This window comes from Lithobates pipiens, unplaced genomic scaffold (genome assembly GCF_037356315.1).
Source record: "Lithobates pipiens isolate NorthernLeopardFrog02 unplaced genomic scaffold, aLitPip1_a1.2 Scaffold_18, whole genome shotgun sequence".
NCBI classification, from domain to species: domain Eukaryota; kingdom Metazoa; phylum Chordata; class Amphibia; order Anura; family Ranidae; genus Lithobates; species Lithobates pipiens.
Window position 1 is genome coordinate 194,087,571 of NW_027507758.1, and position 26,554 is coordinate 194,114,124.

At 42.1% G+C, this 26,554-nt stretch overlaps 1 protein-coding gene across 4 annotated transcripts in view; it reads right to left on the reverse strand.

Annotated features, from left to right (window-relative positions):
• MAP4K3 (mitogen-activated protein kinase kinase kinase kinase 3) overlaps positions 1–26,554 on the reverse strand; it is a 783,526-nt gene that overhangs the window by 395,799 nt on the left and 361,173 nt on the right. For 2 of the 4 annotated variants that reach the window (XM_077486491.1, XM_077486490.1), the window contains exons 13-15: positions 6,793–6,871; positions 3,198–3,256; positions 2,144–2,206 (exon numbers count right to left, since the gene is read on the reverse strand). In XM_077486491.1, coding sequence (XP_077342617.1) covers positions 2,144–2,206; positions 3,198–3,256; positions 6,793–6,871 — 201 coding nt within the window. The remainder of the gene's footprint in view (positions 1–2,143; positions 2,207–3,197; positions 3,257–6,792; positions 6,872–26,554) is intronic. The other 2 variants (XM_077486493.1, XM_077486492.1) reach the window with 1 other exon arrangement.

The following is a 26,554-nucleotide window of genomic DNA, read 5'->3' on the forward strand; positions in this document are numbered from 1 at the left end:
AGGCACAGACAGACCTCAGGGTGGTAGTAGCAAGCTGTAGCATGCAGCCAATTAGAGGAGGACAGAACCACCCACTTTGTGTATGCAAGTAGTCCTTCTGTAGCCAGGTACAACTATGACAGGATGGAAGCAAAGACACTAGCCTGTATTAATTTCTCTTCCTCCCTGTTGGTATTGTGCCGCACAATCCTCCTCCAGCCACTAGGGGGAGCCAAGTCAAAGCAAACCTGTAGACATTTACGGAGGCACCTAAAAATCCTGAGAGGGGTAGTCCAAGGCAGCAGCCATTTATTGTAATAAAAAAAAAAACTGCCTTTCTGAGCTACAAGTTCCAGGAGTGGTAGGAGACGACTTAGGGGACTTTTATATACTTTTGTCCTGTAAAAGCCAGCTCTCTTGGCGCTGTGAAAGTCCACAGAACCAGACTGGTAGGTGGGAACAGAATGTTGGCACTTTCCACCCTACAGAATTTGCGCCGAGACACAAGTGAGCTTGCCAGATTCCTGTCTCTTGTTATTTGGATTGCAGCCACGCCAACAGCAGACCAAAGGGGCTTCCACCCCAAGAGCTCACCGCCACCATTTTATACTGTAAGTACTTCTCTAATGCCTTTCACTTTTGAGAGGGGCTTAGGCAGACTTTAGACAGTGAAAATTTCTTTCTTGCAACCACGGGTTGCAGGAATGAAATTTGCAACACTTCCCTAGCAACACATACAGTGCTGACGGGAGAATCCATTCTGCCCAGCAATTGTCTGCTCCCAGCATGGGTAGGGGAAGCCGCCCCGCCAGAAGACAGTTATTACTACTTACAACTATAGCAGCCACTAGCAATAATCGCAAGTGAATACAGCAGGCTGATTGTACCAAGTTTATCGATCAACTTCGGTACAATCAGCTTGCTCACACACGGTTCAAATCTCGTGATTTGAAATATCTATGGCCAGCCTTAATCATTGGGATTATACCCCTTTCAGGGGTGATATGCAGCAGAAGAGAAATAATGTCCAGAGACTTAAACTGTGCATTACAAACCCTGTTACTGCTACAATAAGCCTGGGTTCACGTATGTGTGTTGCAAATTTAAGCTCTGGTTTCACTGCGAAGATAAAAATCAGTTGTTCAGAGGCTCCTCTGCATTTTAGCTGCGGATCAGTGAGCGGGGGGGGGGGGATAGAGGGGGAGGCGTGGTGAGGAGGAGAGAATTTGTGTTCAGAACGGAATGCATCTGCGAATCAGATGCATTCCCATAGAAGATAATGGGTTGTAATTAGCACCGCAATGCCCAGAAAACGCACACGTTTTTTGTGCAATGCACAGTGCGAATGCAGCACACATATGTGAACCAGATGCATGCAAATGAATGTATTTTAAAATGTCCTGCGAATTGGATGTGGTGTAAGCATAGGTGTGAACGGGGGCTCAAGGGGACACAAGAAAACAAAACCTTCAGCAGAGTGCAGCATACATGTATGTTGCTTATATATTGAGAGAAGGGACAGATTCCAAGATGAGTCTGATCAACCATGGCTGGTGAGCACAACTCAGATTATCGGCTACAGCAATATCAACTTTAAAGGCCAAGTTACTTAACCGTAAGTGATCTGTTGAAAAAAATGTCAATTCACAAAGCAAAACTGCAAACTACATAAAGAGCTGAATAAGTGACATAGAGACAGCACTCCCTCCCACCCACAAATGCTTTGCTCACCTGGAACAATATGAAAAATCAATTAGAAAGAGACAGTAACAAAGCCGCTGTCTTCTCAGTTTAGAAAATCCTGCATACGCTTCAAAACCAGTGCAAGGGGTGCAAGCTCGATATATATATATATATATATATATATATATATATATTTTTTTTTTTTTTTTTTTTAAACTGCATCTGGTGTGGACTAAGGCTTTGGGAAAAAAAATACAGTTGACACAAACAACTGCAGTTCATTTAGGAAGATTTGGTCTCTTTCACTTAGCTCTTAGAAGATCTCTTCTTATATTGTAGACACTGTATATAATATAACATACCGAACAGACAGAACTGTACTGTGTATACCTATGGAATTATTAAAAAAATAAAAAAAATAACATTGCTTTGCAAGCCAAGAAAAGAGGGCACAAAGTTGACAAAGAAAAGGAGAATATACCAGATTAGATCTTGCAGTGTAGTATATTTCTTCTGTACTGTCCAAAAAATCGTCCCTGTTGAGCTGTTTAGCAGACAGAGACCCAAGTTATTTACAGAAAGATTGAAAGCTGCACATACACAATAGGGAATATCACTCACAAGCTGTAAAAGGAGAAAAAAAGCAGGCAGCTGGCTGGCTAACAGCACAAGACCAACACTCATAATGGGCATGCTTCTCTTATACTTTGCTGTCTATAGTAAGTGTAAATCATTACAAAATACAAAAGTATTTTGTTAGTGTATTCAACCATCAAAGGTGCTAGTGGAAAAACTGCAGATACTCTCAAATTAATCATAACCACACAGCTATTTAATGTGTGAGCACTTCAAACCGATTATGGTACCCATACACGATGGCTTATGACCTTTTTATAAATAAAGATCACAGCATTAGCAAAAAATCGATTTGTATCCAATGAACGCATTCCACCACTAAACAAAGTTTTTCAGCTGATCATAACCATTACTAGGTACAACATTTAAAAAAAAGAGGAAAAAAATTAATTATTCAATGTTTTACAACTCATCTGATCGAAAACTGGCCCATTGTTGTCGATTCAATTATCATTTTTCCCATATACAGTCAGATTGATACATGACTGTTGTGGAGAATGTGTGACAATTTAACTACACGTATGGGTACCTTCATGCGGGACCACATAACTTACCGAAATAGACGAAAAAAGTTAGTTTAACTTAAAAAGCATTAGTAAAATAAAAGCAATCTGTCTGACCTTCTTAATTTTTTGCCACATGCAGGATCTTTATAGAGAACAAAAAAGGGAAAAGCAGTTTTAGGACAGCTAAAAAAGTGTGCCAAGAATAGATTTCTGCATAGTGTTTATAAGTGAAGCATTTAGAGCTTTTCGCACAAATTAAAGCTACACAGCCTACAGTTAAAGTACAGCAACAATATACACCTGGAAAGTGACAATAATTTGGTGGGTCTCTCTGGTGTTAGAATACAAATCAGTCATTGAAGTTGAGATAACTAATAATCCCAGACTACTCACCAACTCATGATGTGGCTCAGTCTCTTTCCTCATTGGTGGATCAAACTTTACCTGTCCAACTACAAAAAGAGGAAATATTAAGGAAAATATCAATTGTAATTCAATTGCCCCACTATATGTGCAAGTTTCTTGAAAAAGCAATTATCAATTTCAGGGATTTCTTCTAAAAATATATAAATATTTTATTTGAGCCAGAATAAATTAGTAAAACACACAGAATTATTTGTGAATATGAGTAGTTTATTTTCTTTTCAAACCCTTTCTGAGCTTATTGAGTTTGTATCAGTGACAACTAGTCTGCAGAACACATTAGTCAAAGCCACCGGATTCAAAATATAATAAAAAAGCAAAAAAAAGAAATCAAAAACACCCTGACTAATCCAATCTTGTCCAGATTGAAAGGGTTAAAAGAGATTAACCCTATTCAGTCACCCTGTCAAACGATCTGTTCACACCGTCAGTCGGGGGTAATTGGTGCCAAAACAGTAAACTTTTTTGCTAGAAAATTACTTGGAACCCCCCCCCCCAAACATTATATATATATATTTTTTTTAGCAGATACTCTAGAGAATAAAACGGCGATTGTTGCAATATTTTATGTCACACGATATTTGCGCAGCAGTGTTTTAAACGCAACTTTTTGGGAAAAGGGACACTTTCATGAATAAAAAAAAAAAAAAAAAACAGTAAAATTATCCAATTTTTTTTGCATAATGTGAAAGATAATGTTACGCCGAGTAAATAGATACCAAATATGTCACACTTTATAATTGCACGCACTTGTGGATTGACGACAAAGTACAGTACCTAAAAATCTCAATAGGCGACGCTTTAAAAAATTTTTTTACGGTTACCAGGTTAGCGTTACAGAGGAGATTTAGTGCTAGAATTATTGCTCTCGCTCTGACGATCGCAGCGATACCTCACATGTGTGATTTGAACACCGTTTACATACGCGGGCGTGACTAACGTATGCGTTTTCTTTGCTTCGCGAGATCGCGGGGACGGCGGGCGCTTTAAAAATTTAATTTTTTATTTTTTTATTTTTTTTATTTATTTTAAAATGACTAAATGGTTTTAAAAAAATAAAAATAAAAAATTTGATCACTTTTATTGCGGTCACAAGGAATGTAAACATCCCTTGTGACAGTAATAGGTGGTGACAGGTACTCTTTATGGAGGGATCGGGGGTCTAAAAGACCCCCCACCCCTCCTTTACACTTCAATGTATTCAGATCGCCGAAAACGGCGATTCTGAATACCGGATATTTTTTTTTAAAACCGGCGCCATTGGCAGCCGAGTAAACGGGAAGTGACATCATGACGTCGCTTCTGTGCTTACTATGATTACGGCTTCGTTCCAGTTCCTCCCCAGCAGCCAGAGGCATCGGACATGGAATCGGTGCTCCCGATCGAGCAGGAGCACCGGTAACCGCGGCGGGAGGGGGGGACGTCCCCTCCCGCTCCTTCGGCATAACAGCCAAGCGGCTTTTAGCCGCATCGGTTGTTATGGCTGGATAGCCAATCGCCTGCTGAAAAAACCGGTACCGGGATGATGCCTGCAGGTGCGGGCATCATCCCGGTATACCCCCCGGAAGCCGAGTACGCACATCTGCGTACGCTCGGCGGGAAGGGGTTAAATAGTCTTATTCAAAATTCCATTGATGTGTTGATTGACTCCACTAAAGTAACAAATTATTGCTACAAATATCCTGTTAGTTTTCACTTAGGATTAATTGACTAGATATTTATTTCACATAGTCACAAGTATATGAAAGGACCCTTGATAAAACTTCATGGAGGCTTGTCTTCAATACCAGATGTATCAGTGAGGCAATTAACAAGGAAACAAACGTATATGGCTTTAAATAGGCAGTCTTTCCGTTTATCAGATACAGTTCACCATTTGACGTCTTGTTTCATGCTTTGTTTCTTTTACTTTGATACTTTCTGTTTCTTATACAGACAGCCACATCTCTTGCAGATTGCCACATAAGTATCAATGTGGCAAAAATAAATGATTTCTCCAGTACAATATTGGTGACAAGATCCTCCACCACAGACAGCCAGATGCGCTTACCGGATCAGATGGACCTCTGTATTACAGGATGTCATATGCATGTTTATTCACTCAGGGATGTAGGTACACAAGTACAACTCTAAGGGTCCCCAATCCAGCACGATGGAACACCAATCAAGCAGCGGAATGCAGCGATATTAGCTTGCTCCGCTTGCCAAGGGGTGCAAACTTTAAACTTTAGAAAACTTCCATAAACTGTCGCCTTCCTAAGAGGTACACAAGTACAATACAGAGGTCCATCTGATCCGGTAAGCGAATCTGGCTGTCTGTGGTGGAGGATCTTGTCACCATTGTACTGGAGAAATTCTTTTTCTGTCACAAGGAATTTTGCCTTTTACCTCCTGGATTTTTCAGTCCCCACATGTGGAATGGATTTTTTTCTCTAAATTATTGTGCTGCACTAACTATTGTTTTATCAACCAAAAGCATTGCAACATCTCTGTACAAACAAAGTACCCCACTGTGAAAGGCCAGGAATACTGGGAAGTATGTGATTGCCCCAAGGGGCAATACCAGGCTTGCCCTATGGAGCAGCGCTGTCACAGTGATTAATTAACACACCAAATGGTGCTTGATGGCTGCACTAGCGAGACTGCCAGGCCAAAGAGGCCTGGTCTGAATCAACCAGCAGCTGTTGAAGAATAACATGAAGAGAAGGGTCTAGAAATCAGAATAACTGAGAAATCTGTCATTCCCTTTACAACACTAGCAAAAACTGAGTATGCTGTGTATAGGGAAGGATTGCCAACCTCAAAGCTGGTTTATAGTTTTTGTTTTCCGGTGACCAATTCTCTTGTAGGCAGCAGCAAAACCCAGTTTTACAAGAATCCCATGTCTCTCAATGGACAAAAGTTCTTACATAGCATACATAGCACAAAAAAGGAATAAAATAACAGTTTAAAAAATGAAGTGGATTAAAAATTATAATAGTTTGGCTTTAACAAAGCCTTAAGAAAGATCTTGATGCCTTATAATAAATATGAACAGATGTTTTGCTCGTACTAAGCTGTTGGACTTGGGGACACAATGTACACAAATAGGTAGGAACGTGTGCAACTTATTTAGTCAGGAAATGTGAGAAAAAAAAAAAGAGAGAGAAGCAGCAGAAGAGGACAGACCACAGTATTTCCAATAGTGATGAGAGACTTTTAATGGGTCAGTTAATCAAGAACTATTTTTTTTTTCCCAATTTTGGTAACAGCCTTTAGATCCTCCTCGCTCTTTTTCTCTCTCAGGGGATCCCAATGAAAAAAACAAAACAAAAAAAATGAATTTTGAATTGTTATGCATTATAGACAATATCAAAAAGGTGTAAGACAATGTATCTGGTAGGATCACAAATTCACTTCTGAAATCTCCAAGAAACAGAAAAGACCAATAAATCTGTCTATTAAAGATGCTAAACAAAGTTATTAGTGACAAACATGAAAACAACATCTCAGGTCTACAAATAAAGAAACCATACAAAATGAACAATTTTCCATATCCCACAAGTACAATTTTTTTAATGCTTACAGTTAATTTCTGACCGTGTCTTTTCTTCCCTCACACTCCTACTTGTTGAGTGAATTCTGTGAGGAACGACAACAGGAGGCTGAAAGAAAAAACAATATTGTTGAACCTTGCATGTCATTACAAAAAACCCACATTCTCTGTTTTAGGTAAAAAAAAAATACAACATGCGTTAACTTTTAGTTCGATTAGACTTCAACTTGACGACTTATAAAAAAGTATTTAAATTAGTAATAATTATCTAATATGAATAAGTTAGGAATTAAAAAAAAAAAAAAAAAAAAAAAAAAAAGATATACAAACTTCAGAGAGATTGCTGGTCTAGTTTTGTGGATTGCCCTATTTATTAACAAAAACTTTTATTGCATAATACAGCTAGCCATTACAACCGCAAGTCAACTACTAAATGCAATCTTTTTAAATGTGCTTTATATTTTAGCTCATCAAAGCTCGGAATGTCTCACAAAAGTAATGTTCGCAAGTCACTGAAACATAGTGGAGGAAGTACATTTGGCTTTAGTGAAGGCTACTGTAAGGACATGATGAGCAGGTTCAGATACCCCTTTTCTCACAGCTCCCAATGTTAAACAGATATCAGCACATTTATATAACACCTCATGGTTATTCTCAAACTAAAAAGGTATTGGAATGACTCTCTTATCATTGGGTGTTACTTGTTCAACTTTCAAAATGGTTTCTTCAAGACCCTGTTATAGCCCCAATATGCAAATGAATAATTCTTTTATTAATCCATTTTACAGTGTCACTAAAAAAAAAAAAACACAAAAATATAAAACCTTAAACTATAAAAAAAATTAAATAAAAAAGTGATTGTAATGTAAAGATGTAATGACTTTTTTAAACAAACATGTTATACTTACCTGCTCTGTTCAAATGGCACAGAGCAGCCCCGATCTTCCTCTTTTGGGTTTTTTTGCTGGCGCTCCTGGGTCCTCCTCCCTACCGAGTGTCGCAAAAGCAAGCCACTTGTTCTTGAGCGCTGGATCAAAACTGGGCTAAGGTAAGCATTGGGAATGGGAGCTAATCACAGGTTTCCACACATTAAAGGTAAAAAAAAATTCTGCTTTTGCCAAAATGTTAGTCAAAGCCATTCAGATGCAGTTGTCAAAGGAATTTCTTACTCTTCTCTTTTACTCTCAGTAGCTACTGATGAAGACTGTTGATTGGGCATAATGCGTTTTTTTTTTTTTTTGCTAGAAAATTACTTAGAACCCCCAAACATTATATATATTTTTTTTTTCTAACACCCTAGAGAATAAAAAAATATATATATATTTTTACCTTTTATTTTTACACTGTTCTTTAAAAAAAAAAAAGTGTGTCACTTTGTCACTTTTAGTCCTATTACAAGGAATGTAGATATCCCTTGTAATAGAAAAAAAAAACATGACAGGACCTCTTAAATATGAGATCTGGGATCAAAAAGACCTCAGATCTCATATTTACACTACAATGCAATTAAAAAACAAAACAAAATTAATGTAATAAAATAAAAAAAAAAACAATAAAAAAAGTCTCTTTAAGAGCTATGGTCGAAAGTGACGTTTTGGACGTCGCTTCCGCCCTGCAATGCGAAACGTCTACCATTGCCTGCATCTGTCTGACCCTCTTGACAATAAAGATGACATTGAGATAAATTGGAGTTCCAGTGTGCGACCAATTCCTTGTCTTGTTCGTCTCCATACCAAGTCAGGGAGAGGACCCGATCGCCATCCACCATTACTGATGGCGCCGGTAGGCACCGGAGAGCAGGGGGAAGGGTTGCCAATCTCCGGCCACCTATAAAAGTGATCTTGCAGTGAATGCGCCGCAGAGACCACTTTTATCTGAAACCGGACCGCTGACTGAAGAAGAGGATAACGGGGTTATGGTAGCTAGCTGGTGCCATAACAATGATATCACGCTTCAAAGTGCCGATGTATATCGGCATTGGCCGGTCCGGAAATGGTTAAAAAGAAACAAAAGCAGCCACCACATCCAAGGACTGGAAATCTTGGGCTTAGATGTAGTTTACTGTGTATGTAAAGACTTTTTTTTATAGATTTGGTGAGGATATGCAAGGGTTAAAGTATATCTAAACCAAATCACTAAAAGCTTAAATAGGCTTTAACATGTTAAAAACCATTGAAACCAAAACACCTTTAATGACATGACACTTTAAACTATGGTCACACCCCAAAACAAAAAACAAAATAGAATTAGGCTACACAGTATATATTGTACCATATTCTGATGATGTATACATCATGAGCATACTAGTACAACCCTTGCCTTGCAATGACTCTTACAGATCTAAATCTGCATAATAACTATACAGATATATTGTAGACCTGCACCTTCATTTATGAAAGCAAGATTGTATGTTTTGTGGTTCTATAAAATACTGAATGAATACAAATTTAAAAGCATTTTGTGCCCTTCAAGTCCATATTTGGTAGATTCTTATCTTGGTGTGATTTTCATGGAAACTAGCCATTACCATATGGTAGAAAATGCAAAAGGGGAATCTGAACCTTACTTGATCATATTTACAGAAGAGAATTACTGCTGCCATCTGGACAAATACAAATATATACATATACAGTGTGTTTGTGTGGGGGTATCTGCAGATCTGTGAATGAATTCTCTGCAATTTATGAAGCATTAACCGCTTGTGGATCAGCCGCCTGCATTTTTACTACGGCAGGTTGGCTCCGCTACGCAAAATCATGTTATTGTACACGATCTTGTGAGGCTTAGCTAGCAGGTGCGCATGCCTTCCACAAGCTCCGTAAGTCCAACAGTAGGTCCTGCGGACTCTATGTTGGCAGGCATACCCGCGATCGCCTCACGGAGAGGAAGAATGGGGAGATGCGAATGTAAACAAGCATCTCCCCATTCTGCCTAGTGACACTGTCACTGATCATAGCTCCCTGTAATCGGAGCGATGATCAGTGAAGTGTCACACACAGCCCCTCCCCCCCACAGTTAGAATCACTCCCTAGGACACACTTAACCCCTACAGCGCCACCTAGTGGTTAACTCTTTCTCTGCCAGTGACATTTTTACAGCATATTTTTTTAGCATTGATCGCTGTATTAATGCCAATGGTCCTAAAAACGTGTCAAAATTGTCCGGTGTGTCCGCCATAATGTCGCAGTCACGAGAAAAATCGCTTATTCTGATTTTTTTTAACAAAAATATGTAGAAGAATACATATCGGCCTAAACTGAGGGAAAAAAATGTTTTATATATTTTTTGAGAATGTTTATTATAGAAAAAAAAAGTAAATAATAATGTGTTTTTTTCAAAATTGTCGCTTTTTTGGTTTCTAGTGCTAAAAATAAAAACCGCAGAGGTGATCAAATAACACCAAAAGAGAGCTCTATTTGTGGGGAAAAATGACATTGTTTTGGAGCCACATCACATGACCGTGCAACTGTCAGTTAAAGCAATGCAGTGCTGAATCGCAAAAAACGTGCTGGTCTTTGGCCAGCCAAATATTCCGGGGCTGAAGTGGTGAAAGTACATAGTTAATAAGGTTGAACAAAGACATCAGTTCATCTAGTTCAACCTGTGTGTGTGTATGTATATATTTTGTCTCTACCACTTCCCATTACCCTGTATATTGTGTTCGATAAGATGCCCATCTTAACCACTTCGGGACCGCCGTATTGCCAATGTACGTCAACACAATGGCACAGGCAGGCAGAATCACGTAAATGTACGTGATTGCCTTCTAGCGGGTGGGGGGTCCGATCGGACCCCCTCCCGCTAGATACGGCGGCCCCTTTCGGTGCCGGAGCGATCGGCGATGAGGGGATGGCCGTTGGTTTCCGCCCATCCCCTCTCGATCGCTCCTGGCCAGTGACGAACTTCCTCCCCTGTGAAAATGTAAACACAGGAGGAGGAAGTGATGTCACACTCCTCGTGGCGGTCTTTTTGAACCGGACAGCGAGGAGTGAAGACGCAAGTAAGTGCACCAACAGTCCACTGACACATAGGTACACACAGGCACACATTTCACCCCAGTCACCCCCCGATCACCCCCCCGATCGGCCCCCCGCCCCCCCCCAGTCACAGTGTCACTAATGCAGTGTTCATTTATTTATTGATCACTACATTTAGTGTCAGTTGTGACTGTAAAAAGTGTCAGGGCAGCTAGTGTTAGGCCCCTTTAGGTCCAGGGTAGCCCCCTACCCCCCCCTAATAAAGGTTTAACCCTTTGATTGCCCTCCCAGTTAACCCTTTCACCCTCTTTTACCAGTGTCACTAAGCGATCGTTTTTCTGATCGCTGCAATAGTGTCACTGGTCCCGCTAGGAAGCTAGTTTTTTTTTAGGTTCAACGCCAGGTTTTTATACCGTTAGGTACCCCGATATATAACCTAATAAAGGTTTTAACCCTTTGATTGCCCCTAGAGTTAACCCTTTCACCAGCGATCGCTGCATAAGTGTCACTGGTGACGCTGGTTAGCCAGTTAGTTATTTAGTTATTTAGGTTCCCCGTCAGCTTTTTATAAAGCTTCAGGTACCCCCATATAAATACCCAATAAAGGTTTTAACCCCTGATTGCCCTTAGTTAACCCTTTCACCAGTGATCACCGTATAAGTGTTACGGGTGACGCTGGTTTGGTAGTTCGCTTTTTATAGCATCAGGGCACCCGCCATTTATTACCTAATAAAGGTTTAACCCCCTGATCACCCGGCGGGTGATATAAATTTGGTTTTAGGGTCAGAAAGGGTCTGCGTCGCCCCAGGCAGTGCTAGGTTAGTGCCAGTACCGCTAACACCCACGCGCAAAGCATACACCTCCCTTAGTGGTATAGTATCCGAACAGATCAATATCTGATCTGATCAGATCTATACTAGCGTGCCCAGCAATTTAGGGTTCTAAAAAAACGCATTGTTAGCAGGATCAGCCCAGATACCTGCTAGCACCTGCGTTTTGCCCCTCTGCCCAGCCCAGCCCAGCCCAGCCCACCCAATTGCAGTATCGATCGATCACTGTCACTTACAAAACACAACACACATAACTGCAGCGTTCGCAGAGTCAGGCCTGATCCCTGCGATCGCTAACAGTTTTTTTTGGTAGCGTTTTATACAGTCGCTGACAGGCTAGGTGCTTTTTTACCTGTGAGTCTCACTACTGTACCCCTAAATTTAGAGCCCAAAATGGCAAAGCGAAGGTACACTAGTGAAGAGGCCTACACGTTTCTGAGCATGACAGATAGTGAAGAGGAAGACACTGATCTGTCAGAATCAGGCTCAGAATACGAACCTGTAGAGGACAGCGCCTCCATGTCAGATAGCTCTGACGACGAAGAAGAGGTCCCTGCTATTGTCAGGCGTAGCCGACCCCGATTTTCTGATGTTGTTGAGGTGCAGGAACCGGAAGTCCCTCGTATGGAGTATAGAGCCAGTACTAGCGCCGCTCATCCTTTTGGTGAACTGGCAAGCACCAGCGGCCTAGTACACCCTGGGCGTACATCCAGCACTGCAGTATCACGTGGTGACGTGGCGAGTCCCATAAGTGCAGTTCAAGCTGGCGAGGTGGCAAGCACAAGTAGTGTCCCGCTGCCACCAAGAAGAAGAAGACAAAGACAGGCCCGTCGTACCCATAGTGCCCTTCCTGCAGAATTCGCCTATCCCAATTGGGTGCCCACCACTTCTGCAGAACCCGTACTTCCCCCATTCACTGCCCAACCCGGTATTCAGGTGGATACAGATGATTTTACGCCACTCGATTTTTATTCTCTGTATCTCACGGAAGATCTCTATAGATCTATTGTGGACCAAACCAATTTATATGCTGGTCAACGCATCGCCGCTAATCCCCAGTTGCCGTCTCTTGCCAGAGATTGGAAACCAGTTACGGTTTCCGAATTTAAGACGTTTTTGGGCCTTTCCCTCAACATGGGCACACACAAATTTATGCGGATGCGGGCTTATTGGTCCACGCATCCGGCTGACCACATGCCCCTGTTCTCTAACTCCATGCCCAGGGCACGATACGAGCAGATCTTGCGGTTCTTGCACTTCAGTGACAATGAACTTTGTCGTCCACGTGGAGACCCTGAATACGATCGGCTCTACAAAATTCGGCCCCTCATAAACCACTTCAACCAACGTTTTGCAGACTTGTTTATTCCCCAAAAAGTTGTCTGCGTTGATGAGTCCCTGGTTAAGTTTACTGGTCGCTTGTCATTCAAACAGTACATTCCCAACAAGCGTACCAGGTACGGGGTCAAGCTCTATAAGTGCTGTGACAGGGCCACAGGCTATGCATGGAGCTTTATGGTTTATGAGGGTAAAGATAGTTACGTAGAGCCGGAGAACTGCCCTGATTACATAGGAAGCGCTGGCAAGATAGTGTGGAAATTGGTGTCACCCTTATTCGGAAAGGGGTACCACTTGTACGTGGACAACTATTACACCAGCGTGCCACTGTTTAGTCATTTATTTGATAATCAGATTGGAGCATGTGGCATCGTGCGACCTAATCGCCGGGGCTTTCCCCAGCGGCTTGTAGATTCCCGTCTTAGGCTGGGGGAGAGAGCCTGCTATCGGTGTAATAATTTGCTCGCTATGAAGTGGAGGCATAATAAGAATGTTTTCGTTCTTACCTCCCTTCATGCAGACACGACGGTCCAAATTTCTACGGCGACTGGTATTGTGGAGAAACCCCTCTGTGTCCACGAATATAACAAAAATATGGGAGGGGTGGACCTCAATGACCAGATGTTAGCGCCGTATCTAACTTCCCGTAAGACCAGACGCTGGTACAAAAAAGTGTCTGCTTACTTATTTCAATTGGCTTTGCTGAATGCTTTTGTGCTATACAAAGCTTCAGGCGGAACATTAACCTTTCTTTTCTTCCAAAGAGAGGTTGTCACAGAGCTTCTGTTTCCAGACGGTTCTGTACCTCACCATTCCCAACCAAATGCAGTAAGCCGGCTGTATGAGAGGCATTATTCTTATGTCCTCCCGAGTACCCCTACCCAACGAGCCCCCCAAAAAAGATGTCGTGTCTGTAGCAAGCGCGGATATAGGCGTGACACCCGTTCTTATTGTCCACGCTGTCCTGGCCAGCCTGGTCTTTGTCAGGGTGAGTGTTTTGAACGCTACCATGAACGAGTGAAGTATTAGCGTAGGGTACAGCATTTCACAGGCTAGGCACACTAACACAGGGTCTCCCAAGATGCCATCGCATTTTGAGAGACCCGAACCGTTACAGTTACAGTTTACAGTTCAAAAAAAAGTGTATAAAAAAAAAAAAAAAAAGTAAAATAAAAAAACCAAAAAAAATATAAAATATAAAAACCAAAAATAGTTGTCGTTTTATTGTTCTCTCTCTCTCTCTCTCTCTCTCTCTCTCTCTCTCTCTCTCTTCTCTCAAATTTTTTATACTTTACTGTTTACTGTGTTATTGTTAACCATTTTTCATGTTTTCAGGTACGCCATTCAGCTGCAGCGTGGATTTATTTATCTTGACAGCAACAGCGTTTGCTCCCACGATACATAAAGCCGCGACTCCAGTGCTGTAGGAGGTGATTTCACCACCACAGTTAAAAAAGAGCATATATGCCGAAGCATGGGGGCATAAGGGGTGGAGGAGCGATTTTGCTCCTAATGCCGCGTACATACGGTCAAAATTCCGACGGAGGGCTTGCCCGTGGAAAAGTTTGAACGTATGTACGCAGCATAACTTTTTTGCGGGAGGATGCCCCCATGCTTCGGCATATATATATTTTAGGCACAGGTTGTGTTAAAAAATGTTTTATTTTTTACTGTTTTTTTTGGCAATTGCTTTGCAGGTATGGTATGGTAAGGTTTTACTGGGATGTTACTTTGTTTTAACGTTAACCATAATTTGCTTAGCAGGTACGCCATTCAGCTGCAGCGCGGATTTATTTATCTTGACAGCAACAGCGTTTGCTCCCACGATACATAAAGCCGTGACTCCAGTGCTGTAGGCGGTGATTTCACCACCACAGTTAAAAAAGAGCATATATGCCGAAGCATGGGGGCATAAGGGGTGGAGGAGTGATTTTGCTCCTAATGCCGCGTACATACGGTCAAAATTCCGACAGGGGGCTTGCCCATGGAAAAGTTTGAACGTATGTACGCGGCATAACTTTTTTGCGGGAGGATGCCCCCATGCTTCGGCATATATATATTTTAGGCACAGGTTGTGTTAAAAAATGTTTTATTTTTTACTGTTTTTTTTGGCAATTGCTTTGCAGGTATGGTATGGTAAGGTTTTACTGGGATGTTACTTTGTTTTAACGTTAACCATAATTTGCTTAGCAGGTACGCCATTCAGCTGCAGCGCGGATTTATTTATCTTGACAGCAACAGCGTTTGCTCCCACGATACATAAAGCCGTGACTCCAGTGCTGTAGGCGGTGATTTCACCACCACAGTTAAAAAAGAGCATATATGCCGAAGCATGGGGGCATAAGGGGTGGAGGAGTGATTTTGCTCCTAATGCCGCGTACATACGGTCAAAATTCCGACAGGGGGCTTGCCCATGGAAAAGTTTGAACGTATGTACGCGGCATAACTTTTTTGCGGGAGGATGCCCCCATGCTTCGGCATATATAAATGGTGCATGTATGTCCATCATTAGAAGTGGGTGGATGAAGGGAGGTATCTAATGGTGGGCATACCCACCGATCAATCTCTTTTTTTTCGTTCAGACAACATGACTCTCAGTAAATAGCTTGGGGTGTCTACTTTCCAAAATGGGGTAATTTGGGGGGATTTTGTGCTATTTTGGCATTTTATGGCCTTTGCACCCTTAGAAATCCTGAAGGTGGTGATTGGTTTTCGGGGTGCCGTACGCGACTAGACTCCCAAAAAGTCCCACACATGTGGTATCCCCATACTCGGGAGAAGTAGCCGAATATATTTTGGGGTGCAATTCCACATATAACCATAGCATGTGTGAGCAATATATCATTTAGTGACAACTTTGTGCAAAAAAAAAAAAGTTTGTAATATTCCCGCAACTTGTGGCAAAATATAAAATATTCCATGGACTCAACATGCCTCTCAGTAAATAGCTTGGGGTGTCTACTTTCCAAAATGGGGTCATTTTGGGGGGTTTTGTGCTATTTTGGCTTTTTATGGCCTTCGAAACTGTGATAGGTAGTGAGGGGTAAAATCAAAAATTTGCACCCTTAGAAATCCTGAAGGTGGTGATTGGTTTTCGGGATGCCGTGCGCGACTATACTCCCAAAAAGTCCCACACATGTGGTATCCCCGTACTCGGGAGAAGTAGCGGAATATATTTTGGGGTGCAATTCCACATATAACCATGGCATGTGTGAGCAATATATCATTTAGTGACAACTTTTTGTACATTTTTTTTTTTTTTTGTCATTATTCAATCCCTTAGGACAAAAAAAATAAATATTCAATGGGCTCAACATACCCATCAGCAGTTTCCTTGGGGTGTCTACTTTCCAAAATGGGGTCATTTGGGGGGGTTTTGTGCCATCTTGGCATTTTATGGCCGTCAAAACTGTGATAGGTAGTGAGGAGTAAAATAAAAAAATTATGCCCTTAGAAATCCTGAAGGCGGTGCTTGGATTTCGGGGTCCCGTACGCGGCTAGACTCCCAAAAAGTCCCACACATGTGGTATCCCCATACTCGGGAGAAGCAGCAGAATGTATTTTGGGGTGTCATTTCACATATGCCCATAGCATGTGTGAGCAATATATCATTTAGTGACAACTTTGTGCAAAAAAAAAAAAGTTTGTAATATTCCCGCAACTTGTGGCAAAATATAAAATATTCCATGGACTCAACATGCCTCTCAGTAAATAGCTTGGGGTGTCTACTTTCCAAAATGGGGTCATTTTGGGGGGTTTTGTGCTATTTTGGCTTATGGCCTTCGAAACTGTGATAGGTAGTGAGGGGTAAAATCAAAAATTTGCACCCTTAGAAATCCTGAAGGTGGTGATTGGTTTTCGGGATGCCGTGCGCGACTATACTCCCAAAAAGTCCCACACATGTGGTATCCCCGTACTCGGGAGAAGTAGCGAAATATATTTTGGGGTGCAATTCCACATATAACCATGGCATGTGTGAGCAATATATCATTTAGTGACAACTTTTTGTACTTTTTTTTTTTTTTTTTTTTGTCATTATTCAATCCCTTAGGACAAAAAAAATAAATATTCAATGGGCTCAACATACCCATCAGCAGTTTCCTTGGGGTGTCTACTTTCCAAAATGGGGTCATTTGGGGGGGTTTTGTGCCATCTTGGCATTTTATGGCCGTCAAAACTGTGATAGGTAGTGATAGGTAGTGAGGAGTAAAATAAAAAAATTATGCCCTTAGAAATCCTGAAGGCGGTGCTTGGATTTCGGGGTCCCGTACGCGGCTAGGCTCCCAAAAAGTCCCACACATGTGGTATCCCTGTACTCAGGAGAAGCAGCAGAATGTATTTTGGGGTGTCATTTCACATATGCCCATAGCATGTGTGAGCAATATATCATTTAGTGACAACTTTGTGCAAAAAAAAAAAGTTTGTAATATTCCCGCAACTTGTGGCAAAATATAAAATATTCCATGGACTCAACATGCCTCTCAGTAAATAGCTTGGGGTGTCTACTTTCCAAAATGGGGTCATTTTGGGGGGTTTTGTGCTATTTTGGCTTTTTATGGCCTTCGAAACTGTGATAGGTAGTGAGGGGTAAAATCAAAAATTTGCACCCTTAGAAATCCTGAAGGTGGTGATTGGTTTTCGGGATGCCGTGCGCGACTATACTCCCAAAAAGTCCCACACATGTGGTATCCCCGTACTCGGGAGAAGTAGCGGAATATATTTTAGGGGGGAATTCCACATATAACCATGGCATGTGTGAGCAATATATCATTTAGTGACAACTTTTTGTACTTTTTTTTTTGTCATTATTCAATCCCTTAGGACAAAAAAAATAAATATTCAATGGGCTCAACATACCCATCAGCAGTTTCCTTGGGGTGTCTACTTTCCAAAATGGGGTCATTTGGGGGGGGTTTGTACTGCCCTGCCATTTTAGCACCTCAAGAAATGAGATAGGCAGTCATAAATTAAAAGCTGTGTAAATTCCAGAAAATGTACTCTAGTTTGTAGACGCTATAACTTTTGCGCAAACCAAAAAATATACGCTTATTGACATTTTTTTTACTAAAGACATGTGGCTGAATAAATTTTGCCCTCAATGTATGACTAAAATTTAGTTTATTCGATTTTTCTTATAACAAAAAGAAGAAAATATCATTTTTTTTCAAAATTTTCGCTCTTTTTCCATTTATATCGCAAAAAATAAAAATCGCAGAGGCAATCAAATACCATCAAAAGAAAGCTCTATTTGTGGGAAGAAAAGGACGCAAATTTCGTTTGGGTGCAATATTGCATGACCGCGCAATTACCAGTTAAAGCAGCGCAGTGCGAAATTGCAAAAACACCTCTGGTCCTTAAGGTATTTATTGGTCCGAGGCTGAAGTGGTTAAGAGTTTTTTTTGAAATTTGTGACATTTCCTGCTGAAACCACCAATTGCGGAAGGGAGTTCCACACCTTTACTGTTCTAACAATAAAAAGCCCCTTACGCAGTTTAAAATGGCTGTAAAGGCAGAAAAATGTATTCATTCTACGCATTAAGATAATAAACCTGTGTGCAGCAGCCCCCCTAATATTTACCTGAAGTGCATCGAGATCCAGCAATTTTGCACAAGAGACTTGGCTGTCTGGGATTCCCCCTCATCACTGACATCCACATCATTCCCAGGAATTTCACTTCTGTGGCAGGTCCTTGAAGTAGCTTTGCACAGAGCAGCCCAGATCATCCACTTCTCGGGTGCCATTGGCTTTTGCTGTTGTCAAAGTCCGTGAACCAATGAGGAGAGAAAGGGGGCTGGGCCGGGGCACCGTGTCTGAATGGACACAGGGAGCTGCAGCTCAGCTCAGGCTCCCCCATTGCAAGCTTCTTGCTGCGGTGGCACTCAACAGGAGGGAGGGGCCAGGAGCAACAAAGAGGCACCCGAGAAGTGGAGGATCTGGGCTGCTCTGTGCAAAGCTACTCCAAGGACCTGCCACAGAAGTGAAATTCCTGGGAATGATGTGGACTGGGCCACAAAGGAAAATTCCAGAGACAGTTGTGCAAACTATCCAGGCGCTGTCACCTCCTACTACCAAAAAGGAGGCACGGAAGTTATTGAAGTTGTGGGGTTCTGGAGATCGTTCATCCCATACCTTGGGCTGATTCTGAGACATATATGTGTCACCAGAAAATAGAGATCTCATGGGGTTCAGAGCAGAGGACCGCATTCCTGGTTGCTAAAGAAGCTATTTTGCAGCATCAGGGATTAGGACCCATGAGACAAGGAGTATCATTTCAGCCGGATGTAGTGGAGCAGAATGGTACCATGTATATTGTGAGTCTGTGGCAGCCAAATTAAAAAAAGGACTGAGAGCAATACCCATTGGCTTTTTGTCCAAACAACTGACAGGGGCACAGAAGAGATACACGCCCCTAGAGAAGTACCTGTTTTGGGCCTACACAGCACTTCAGCATGTAGCGACCATTACAGGAAAGGACACAGTAACCATACATACTGCACTGCCAATAGCAGGATGGGTGAGAGATAATGGACTGACCAATAGGGCAGCTGTAGCACAGAATCAGATACTGATGAAATGGAAGTGGTACCTTCAAGAAAGGAGGGCGTATTGCAGCTGGGGATGTCAGACATTTCAAAACAGTTGGCAGGGCTTGTTACTTTTACCAGCAACCAGCCAGAAGAAGAAATTCCTGTGTTGCAGTCATCCCCCATTCAAGAGGCTCCACCCTTTGAGTCTCTGTCACATTACTCTTCAGGAGGATCCTTCTTCCCATGTCACGATCTACACTGACAGCTGGGTGGTTTTTAAAGGACTGATTTTTTTGCATGTCCACATGGAAGTCCAATGAATGGAAGATTCATGTAAAGGTGGTGTAGGGAGGCAAGCAAGTCTGGGACTACATCTGGAAGGAAGCTCACCCCCGCACCATAAAAGCGGGGCATGTTGATGTACATGTGCCCCTAGTCCCAGACTTTGAAAACTATAGCAGAGTTGCAGATGAAATCGTCAAAGTGAAGGAAGTCGTGCCAAATGATCTGGTCTTGATGAACTTGGCCAACTGGGCCCACAAGCAATCTGGACTTTTGGGGCAGAAAGCAACATATGAATGGGCACAGCAGAGAGGATTGCCTATATGCATGGACATGATGAAGAATGTAATAGGGAACTGTACAGTGCGTGGAGAAGTGCGACAATGGCCTTTTGCAAAAGTACTCCACCGGGTCAAGTAAGAGGCCTGCAGAGATCTGGCAGATTGACTTCATTGGTCCCCTGCCCTGGGAAAACAATGGACTGACATATTGTTGCACTGCAGTGGACACCTATTCAGGACTTATGATTGTTCAATCTTGCAAACGTGCAGTTTAAGCCGCAACATTTCAACTGCTCCAGAAACTTGTCTTTGCTTATGGATGTCCCAAACAAGTCCAAAGTGATAACAGCTCACACTTCACCGGATCAGCAGGACAGCAGTGGGCCAAAGATTCTGAAGTATACTGGTTGTGGCACATCCCATACCATCCACAGGCAGCTAGTTTGTTTGAAAGATACAACGGGCTATTGAAGGACCAGATACGCAAACCTACACCCACACATACACTAAGAGGGTGGGATCAGGTCCTCACACAGGCAGTCATGTTGTTAAATTCTAAGCCAATAGCCAAAAGCACACCATATGAGAGGATAGTAGGGACTGGGGCACAGATTCCACAGCTGAAGTGCCATGACAAAGAAAGCAAGAGTGACGTATCTGAAACTGAAGCCTATCTAGGAATAATAGGGAATCTGGCAGGAAGATTTGAAGTTATATTTGCATTGGCAGATGAGGTTCAAGACAGTGGCTGGGGGTCTGACTGGTTAGTGGATACTTCTTAGCAAGAGTAGAAAGTGAGGCAACACAACATCAAACCTTCCAAAAAACAAACAGCAGTGATCTTCTGGGAAATATCAGTATATTTCCTCTCCTCCCTGGCAACTGGCAAATCCAATGAAAATAGTTAACTTGCATACCTCCTGCCCATCCTGGTCTCTACTGGCAGCAAAAAACAGGATTCCTGACCTGTGCTGAATATTCAAATTCTGACTACCGAAATACCTCCAAAGTATGCAGTGATCTTTGCTCCTGCTAACTGAGGATCAGACACCACTCTAGGCAAAAAATGGATGAGGACGCAACATCACCTTATGATGTAAGACCAAGAATGGCTCCTTGCATGAAAGGGCCGCCAACTCCGAGACTCAACCTAGTGAAACGATAGCCACCAAAGAAGCCATCTTCCGAGATAAAGGACCAACAGAATATCCAGACTGGTTCAAAAAGTGGCCTCTGCAAGGATAGATAAGATCAAATTCAAGTCCCAAGGACATAAGAGTGGCCTGACAGGCGGGACTGTCTACGCTACCTGCTGTATGAAGTATGAATCAAGAAGCGAGAAATGACGGCATCTGGAAAAAAAACGAATAGGGACAAACTCTGATCCTTAACAATACTTAAGGCCAATCTCGTTTCCTCTACCGATTGGGGAAAAAAAAGAAAATCTCCCACTCACATATTTCTGCGGGTGCCACTTCCTGGCTTCACCACAGGCAAAAAAATATTTCCAAGACCTGTAATTGAAGTTCCCAGAAGCTGGCTTCCAGGGGCTCAACAGTGCCAAGATACAGAACTCAAGAACATTAGGTCGCGCTGGACTGGGAGTGTACAAAAAGCGACCACCGCAAGATTCGCTCTGCAGAGTTCCCACTGCCACTATTGTATATTTGGAATATGCACGGATGATAGAGACAGTCTTTGTGCTCTCCCAGACAGAATGTGATTCACCTTCCCGAGCCGCATTACTCCTGGTGGATGATATACAGTATCTCACAAAAGGGAGTACACCCCTCACATTTTTGTAAATATTTTATTATAGCTTTTCATGTGACAACACTGAAGAAATTAAACTTTGCTACAATGTAAAGTAGTGAGTGTACAACTTGTATAACAGTGTAAATTAGCTGTCCCCTCAAAATAACTCAACAAGCCATTAACGTCAAAACCACTGGCAACAAAAGTACACCCCTAAGTGAAAATGTTCCAATTGGGCCCAATGTGTCAATATTTTATGTGGCTACCATTATTTTCCAGCATTGCCACTTGGGTCCTCGTTCACCCCTCCATGATGACATCACGGAGCTGGTGAATGTTAGAGACCTTGCGCTCCTCCACCTTCTGTTTGAGGATGCCCCACAGATGCTTAATAGGGTTTCGGTCCAGAGACGTGCTTGGCCAGCCCATCACCCTTTAACCGCAGCTTCTTTAGCAAGGCAGTGGTCATCTTGGAGGTGTGTTTGGGGTCGTTAAGTTGGAATACTACCCTGTGGCCTAGTCTGCAAAGGGAGAGGATGATGCTCTGCTCCAGTATGTCACAGTACATGTTGGCATTCATGATTCCCTCAATGAATTGTAGCTCCCCAGTGCCGGCAGCACTCATGCAACCCCAGACCATGACACTCCCACCACTATGCTTGACTGTAGGCAAGACACACTTGTCTTTGTACTCCTCACCTGGTTGCCGCCACACACTTGACACTATCTGAACCAAATATGTTTATCTTGGTCTCATCAGACCACAGGACATGACTTCAGTAATCCATGTCCTTAGTCTGCTTGTCTTCAGCAAACTGTTTGCGGGCTTTCTTGTGCATCATCTTTAGAAGAGGCTTCCTTCTGGGACGACAGCCATGCAGACCAATTTGATGCAGTGTGCAGCGTATGGTCTAAGCACTGACAACCTCTGCAGCAATGCTGGCAGCACGCATACATCTACTTCCCAAAGACAACCACTGGATACGGACATCTTCATGTATAGCAACATTTTTTTTTTCTTCCAGATCCTCAGAGAGTTCTTTGCCATGAGGTGACATGTTGCACTTCCAGTTACCAGTATGAGAGAGCGAGAGCAATGACACTAAAATTTAACCACTTCAGCCCCAGAGGATTTGGCCAAAGACCAGAGCACTTTTTGCGATTCAGCACTGCGTCAATTTAAATGATTGCGTGGCCGTGCGTTGTGGCTCCCAAACAAAATTGACATCTTTTTTTTCCCCCATGTAGAGTTTTATTTTGGTGGTATTTGATCACCTCTGTGGTTTTCAATTTTTGCGCGATAAAAAAAAAAAAACACAACAATTTTGAAAAAAAACACTTTTTTTTTTTTTACTTTTTGCTATGATAATGTCCCCAAAAAATATATATATAAAAAAAATTCCCCCAGTTTAGTCCGATATGGTTTGTGCAAAAGTTATAGCATCTACAAAATAGGGGATAGTTTTATGGCATTTTCATTTATTTTATTTTTTTACTAGTAATGACGGCGATCAGTGATTTTTATCATGACTGCAACATTATGGTAAACACATCGGACACTTTTGCCACTGTTTTGGGACCATACACATTTATACAACGATCAGTGCGAATAAAAATGTACTGATTACTGTGTAAATGTGACTGGCAGTGAAAGGGTTAACACTAGGTGGCGCTGTAGAGGTTAAGTGTGCCCTAGGGAGTGATTCTAACTGTGGGGGGGGGAGGGAGGACTGTGTGTGACACATAACTGTTCATCGCTCCCGATCACAGGGAGCTATGATCAGTGAAAGTGTCACTAGGCAGAACAGGGAGATGCTTGTTTACATTAGCATCTCCCCGTTCTTCCTCTCCGTGAGGCGATTATGGGTATGCCCACGGACATTGAGACCACATGGCCAACTGTCGGACTCACGGAGCTAGCAGCGGGCACACGTGCCTGCTAGTCAAGCTTTGTGACATCACATACAATAACATGATTTTGGGCAGTGGAGCCAACCTGCCGCAGTAAAACTGTGGTGGCTGGTATGCAAGCGGTTAACAAACCTGCTCTCCATTCACACCCGAGATCTTGTAAGACTAATGAGTCACATGACCCCGGGGATAGAAAATGGCTAATTGGACCCAATTTGGACATTTCCACTTAGGGGTGTACTCTCTTTTGTTGCCAGCGATTTAGACATTAATGGCTGTATGTTGAGTTATTTTTAGGGGACAGCAAATTTACACTGTTATACAAGCTGTACATTGTAGAAAAGTACAATTTCTTCAGTGTTTTCACATGAAAAGGTATAATAAAATATTTACAAAAATGTGAGGGGTGTACTCACTTTTGTGAGATACTGTATATGCCTCTGCAGAGGCTTTCCCAGATAGAACCTACAATTGGTTTGTACCATAATCCAGAGCGAGGCGTACTGGTCAAAAGCTCCAAGATATTTATGTGCAGTATATAGGGCTGCAACTAACGATTATTTTCATAATCGATTAGTTGGCCGATTATTGTTTCGATTAATCGGTTAATAAAAAAAAATAAAAAAAGTGAGTCAAATTGACGTTCATTTTCAACCACAGTGATGGGAAAATTTGGAAACAGTAGAAAACTTCTTGGTCAAAGGAATATTCAGGCAGTGTATGTGGTTTTTGTGTAGAAATGAAGTGAAAATTTCAAACAAAATTCTTTCATTCAGCAAATGTACAAATATTTTTCATCTGAATATTCTCACCTGAAAATTGATCCGTGAGGCCAGCATAAGGCTCTTTTTGCTGTGCGTTTTGATTTTTGCACACGTGATTTTACTGCAATTTGCGCTTTTTTGGGCAGATTAAAAAACACAAATTGCTGCAAAAACGCATTACATTCTTTTCTGCAGCTTCTCCATGTAAGTATATTGAACCAAAAAAGCACCATTTTGCGTTAAAAGTCCCTGACCCTTTCCAAATATGCAGCGGCTGGAAAAAGCACAAATATGAACGTGTCCCATAAGAAACCATGTAAATGAACTGTAGTGCGTTTCTGCAAAAATCACCAACATATAGATGTGACCCAGACCTAAGACGTTTAGTAACATAATGGGGTTAAAAAGACTAAAATTAGCCCTTTATAGTACAAAAAAAGCAGATAATCACTACTGGAAGGGGTTCATTTTTTTACTGTAGAACAGTGAAAGTAATATTTACAGTAGTGATATTGTTGTACTATAAAGGGCTCATAGTTTTAGTTGTTTTTTTTTAACCCCATTATGTTACTGGCCGATTAATCGATAATGAAAATAGTAATCGATTATGAAATTAATCGATTAGTTGACGATTAATCGATTAGTTGTTTCAGCCCTAGCAGTATACTCTTCTGTGGAGACCAAGTCCACTGAACTGAAGCCACCCTCAAACCAAATGCAGAAACTGGAATCAGTCATTATTATCTTCCAATACCTAAAAGAATTCAACCACCAATCTTTAGCTGTGCAACACCCCGGGAACAGAGCCGTCCGGCAATCCAACGCCTGGACCTTCAAGTTCCAGACAGAGAGAGCAAGATCCAAGAAATGGAGTAAAATGTATCAAAAGAAAATCTGGACCAACTGTTTCCTGAGCAAAGGTTATTGAGGTATTCTGAGATTGACGCCCCCTGCAAGCAAGTCCAGCACCAGAGCTAGGAGCTTTGCGAACCTCAGAAGCTGTGGCCAGCCCAAAGGATGGTCACAAAAAAAGAAAACAGATGACTTTCCACTGCAATTACAGAAATCTTTGATGAGGCTTGAAACAACCCGACACATGAAGCTATGTGCTTCCTGATTTTGGGCCCCAAAATCTACCTCTTGCAGAGAGGTCATCACTGAACAGACAGAGCCTATCCATGCAAACACGCACTTACGCAATACGTGCCCATGGAGACATGCATTTACGGAATAAGCAAGCATGCATTTATGAAACGTGTTTATGTAACATGTATCTATGCACCATGTGTTTATGCAAACATGCATCCACACAAATATGTATAACTATGCAAAGTGCATACACATTTATGCCCACACGTCTATACAAACACATGCTTATAAAAACCTGCGTCTACGCACACGAGTCCGCGCAAATGTGTTGTCATGGCCAGCCTTGAGGGGCTGTATGCTGGGCACCGCCCACTTGTCGGGCACGGGGGCCCTCTGCAAACATGTGTCTATGCAAGTATGCAAGCATTATGAAACATGTATACTATGCTGCGCCTGCTTAACTGCACCTGTGCCCATACTAGTTATGGTCAGGATTAGCCAAGTACATAGGCATCCAATGCAGCTTCTATGCTGCTTCAACAGCCTAAAGCCTCTTCTACACAAGTGCCTGCCATCCTGCGACTTGGGACTGCAAGGTTGCCTGAGAAGTCATACCCCATGATTTCCAATGAGTACCCTTCACACCTGTGTGTCTTAAAGTCACAGCGACTTCAAAGCAGTCCCTGCATTACCCTGGGCCAACCTTGGCATGACTTGAGGCCCATAGACTTCAAGATTACACGCTGCAAAATCACATCAAAGTCACGGCAAAAATTGCGACCAAGTCGCACAAGTGTAAAAAAAATAAAAATAAAGAAAAAAAGGAGCCCAAAACTAAGCTCCTGCAGACCCAATGCATGCTATTCTGGAGACACAACTCCTTCAAGTGCATGGATGCCCATGTTCTTCCAAACATGTTCTTATGCCACATGTATGTATGCAACATCTAGGCAAAACATATGTTTATTCAAGCATGTGTTTAGGCAAAACGCTTGCAACCATGTATACTATGCTGCAACCGCCCAACTGCACTTGGA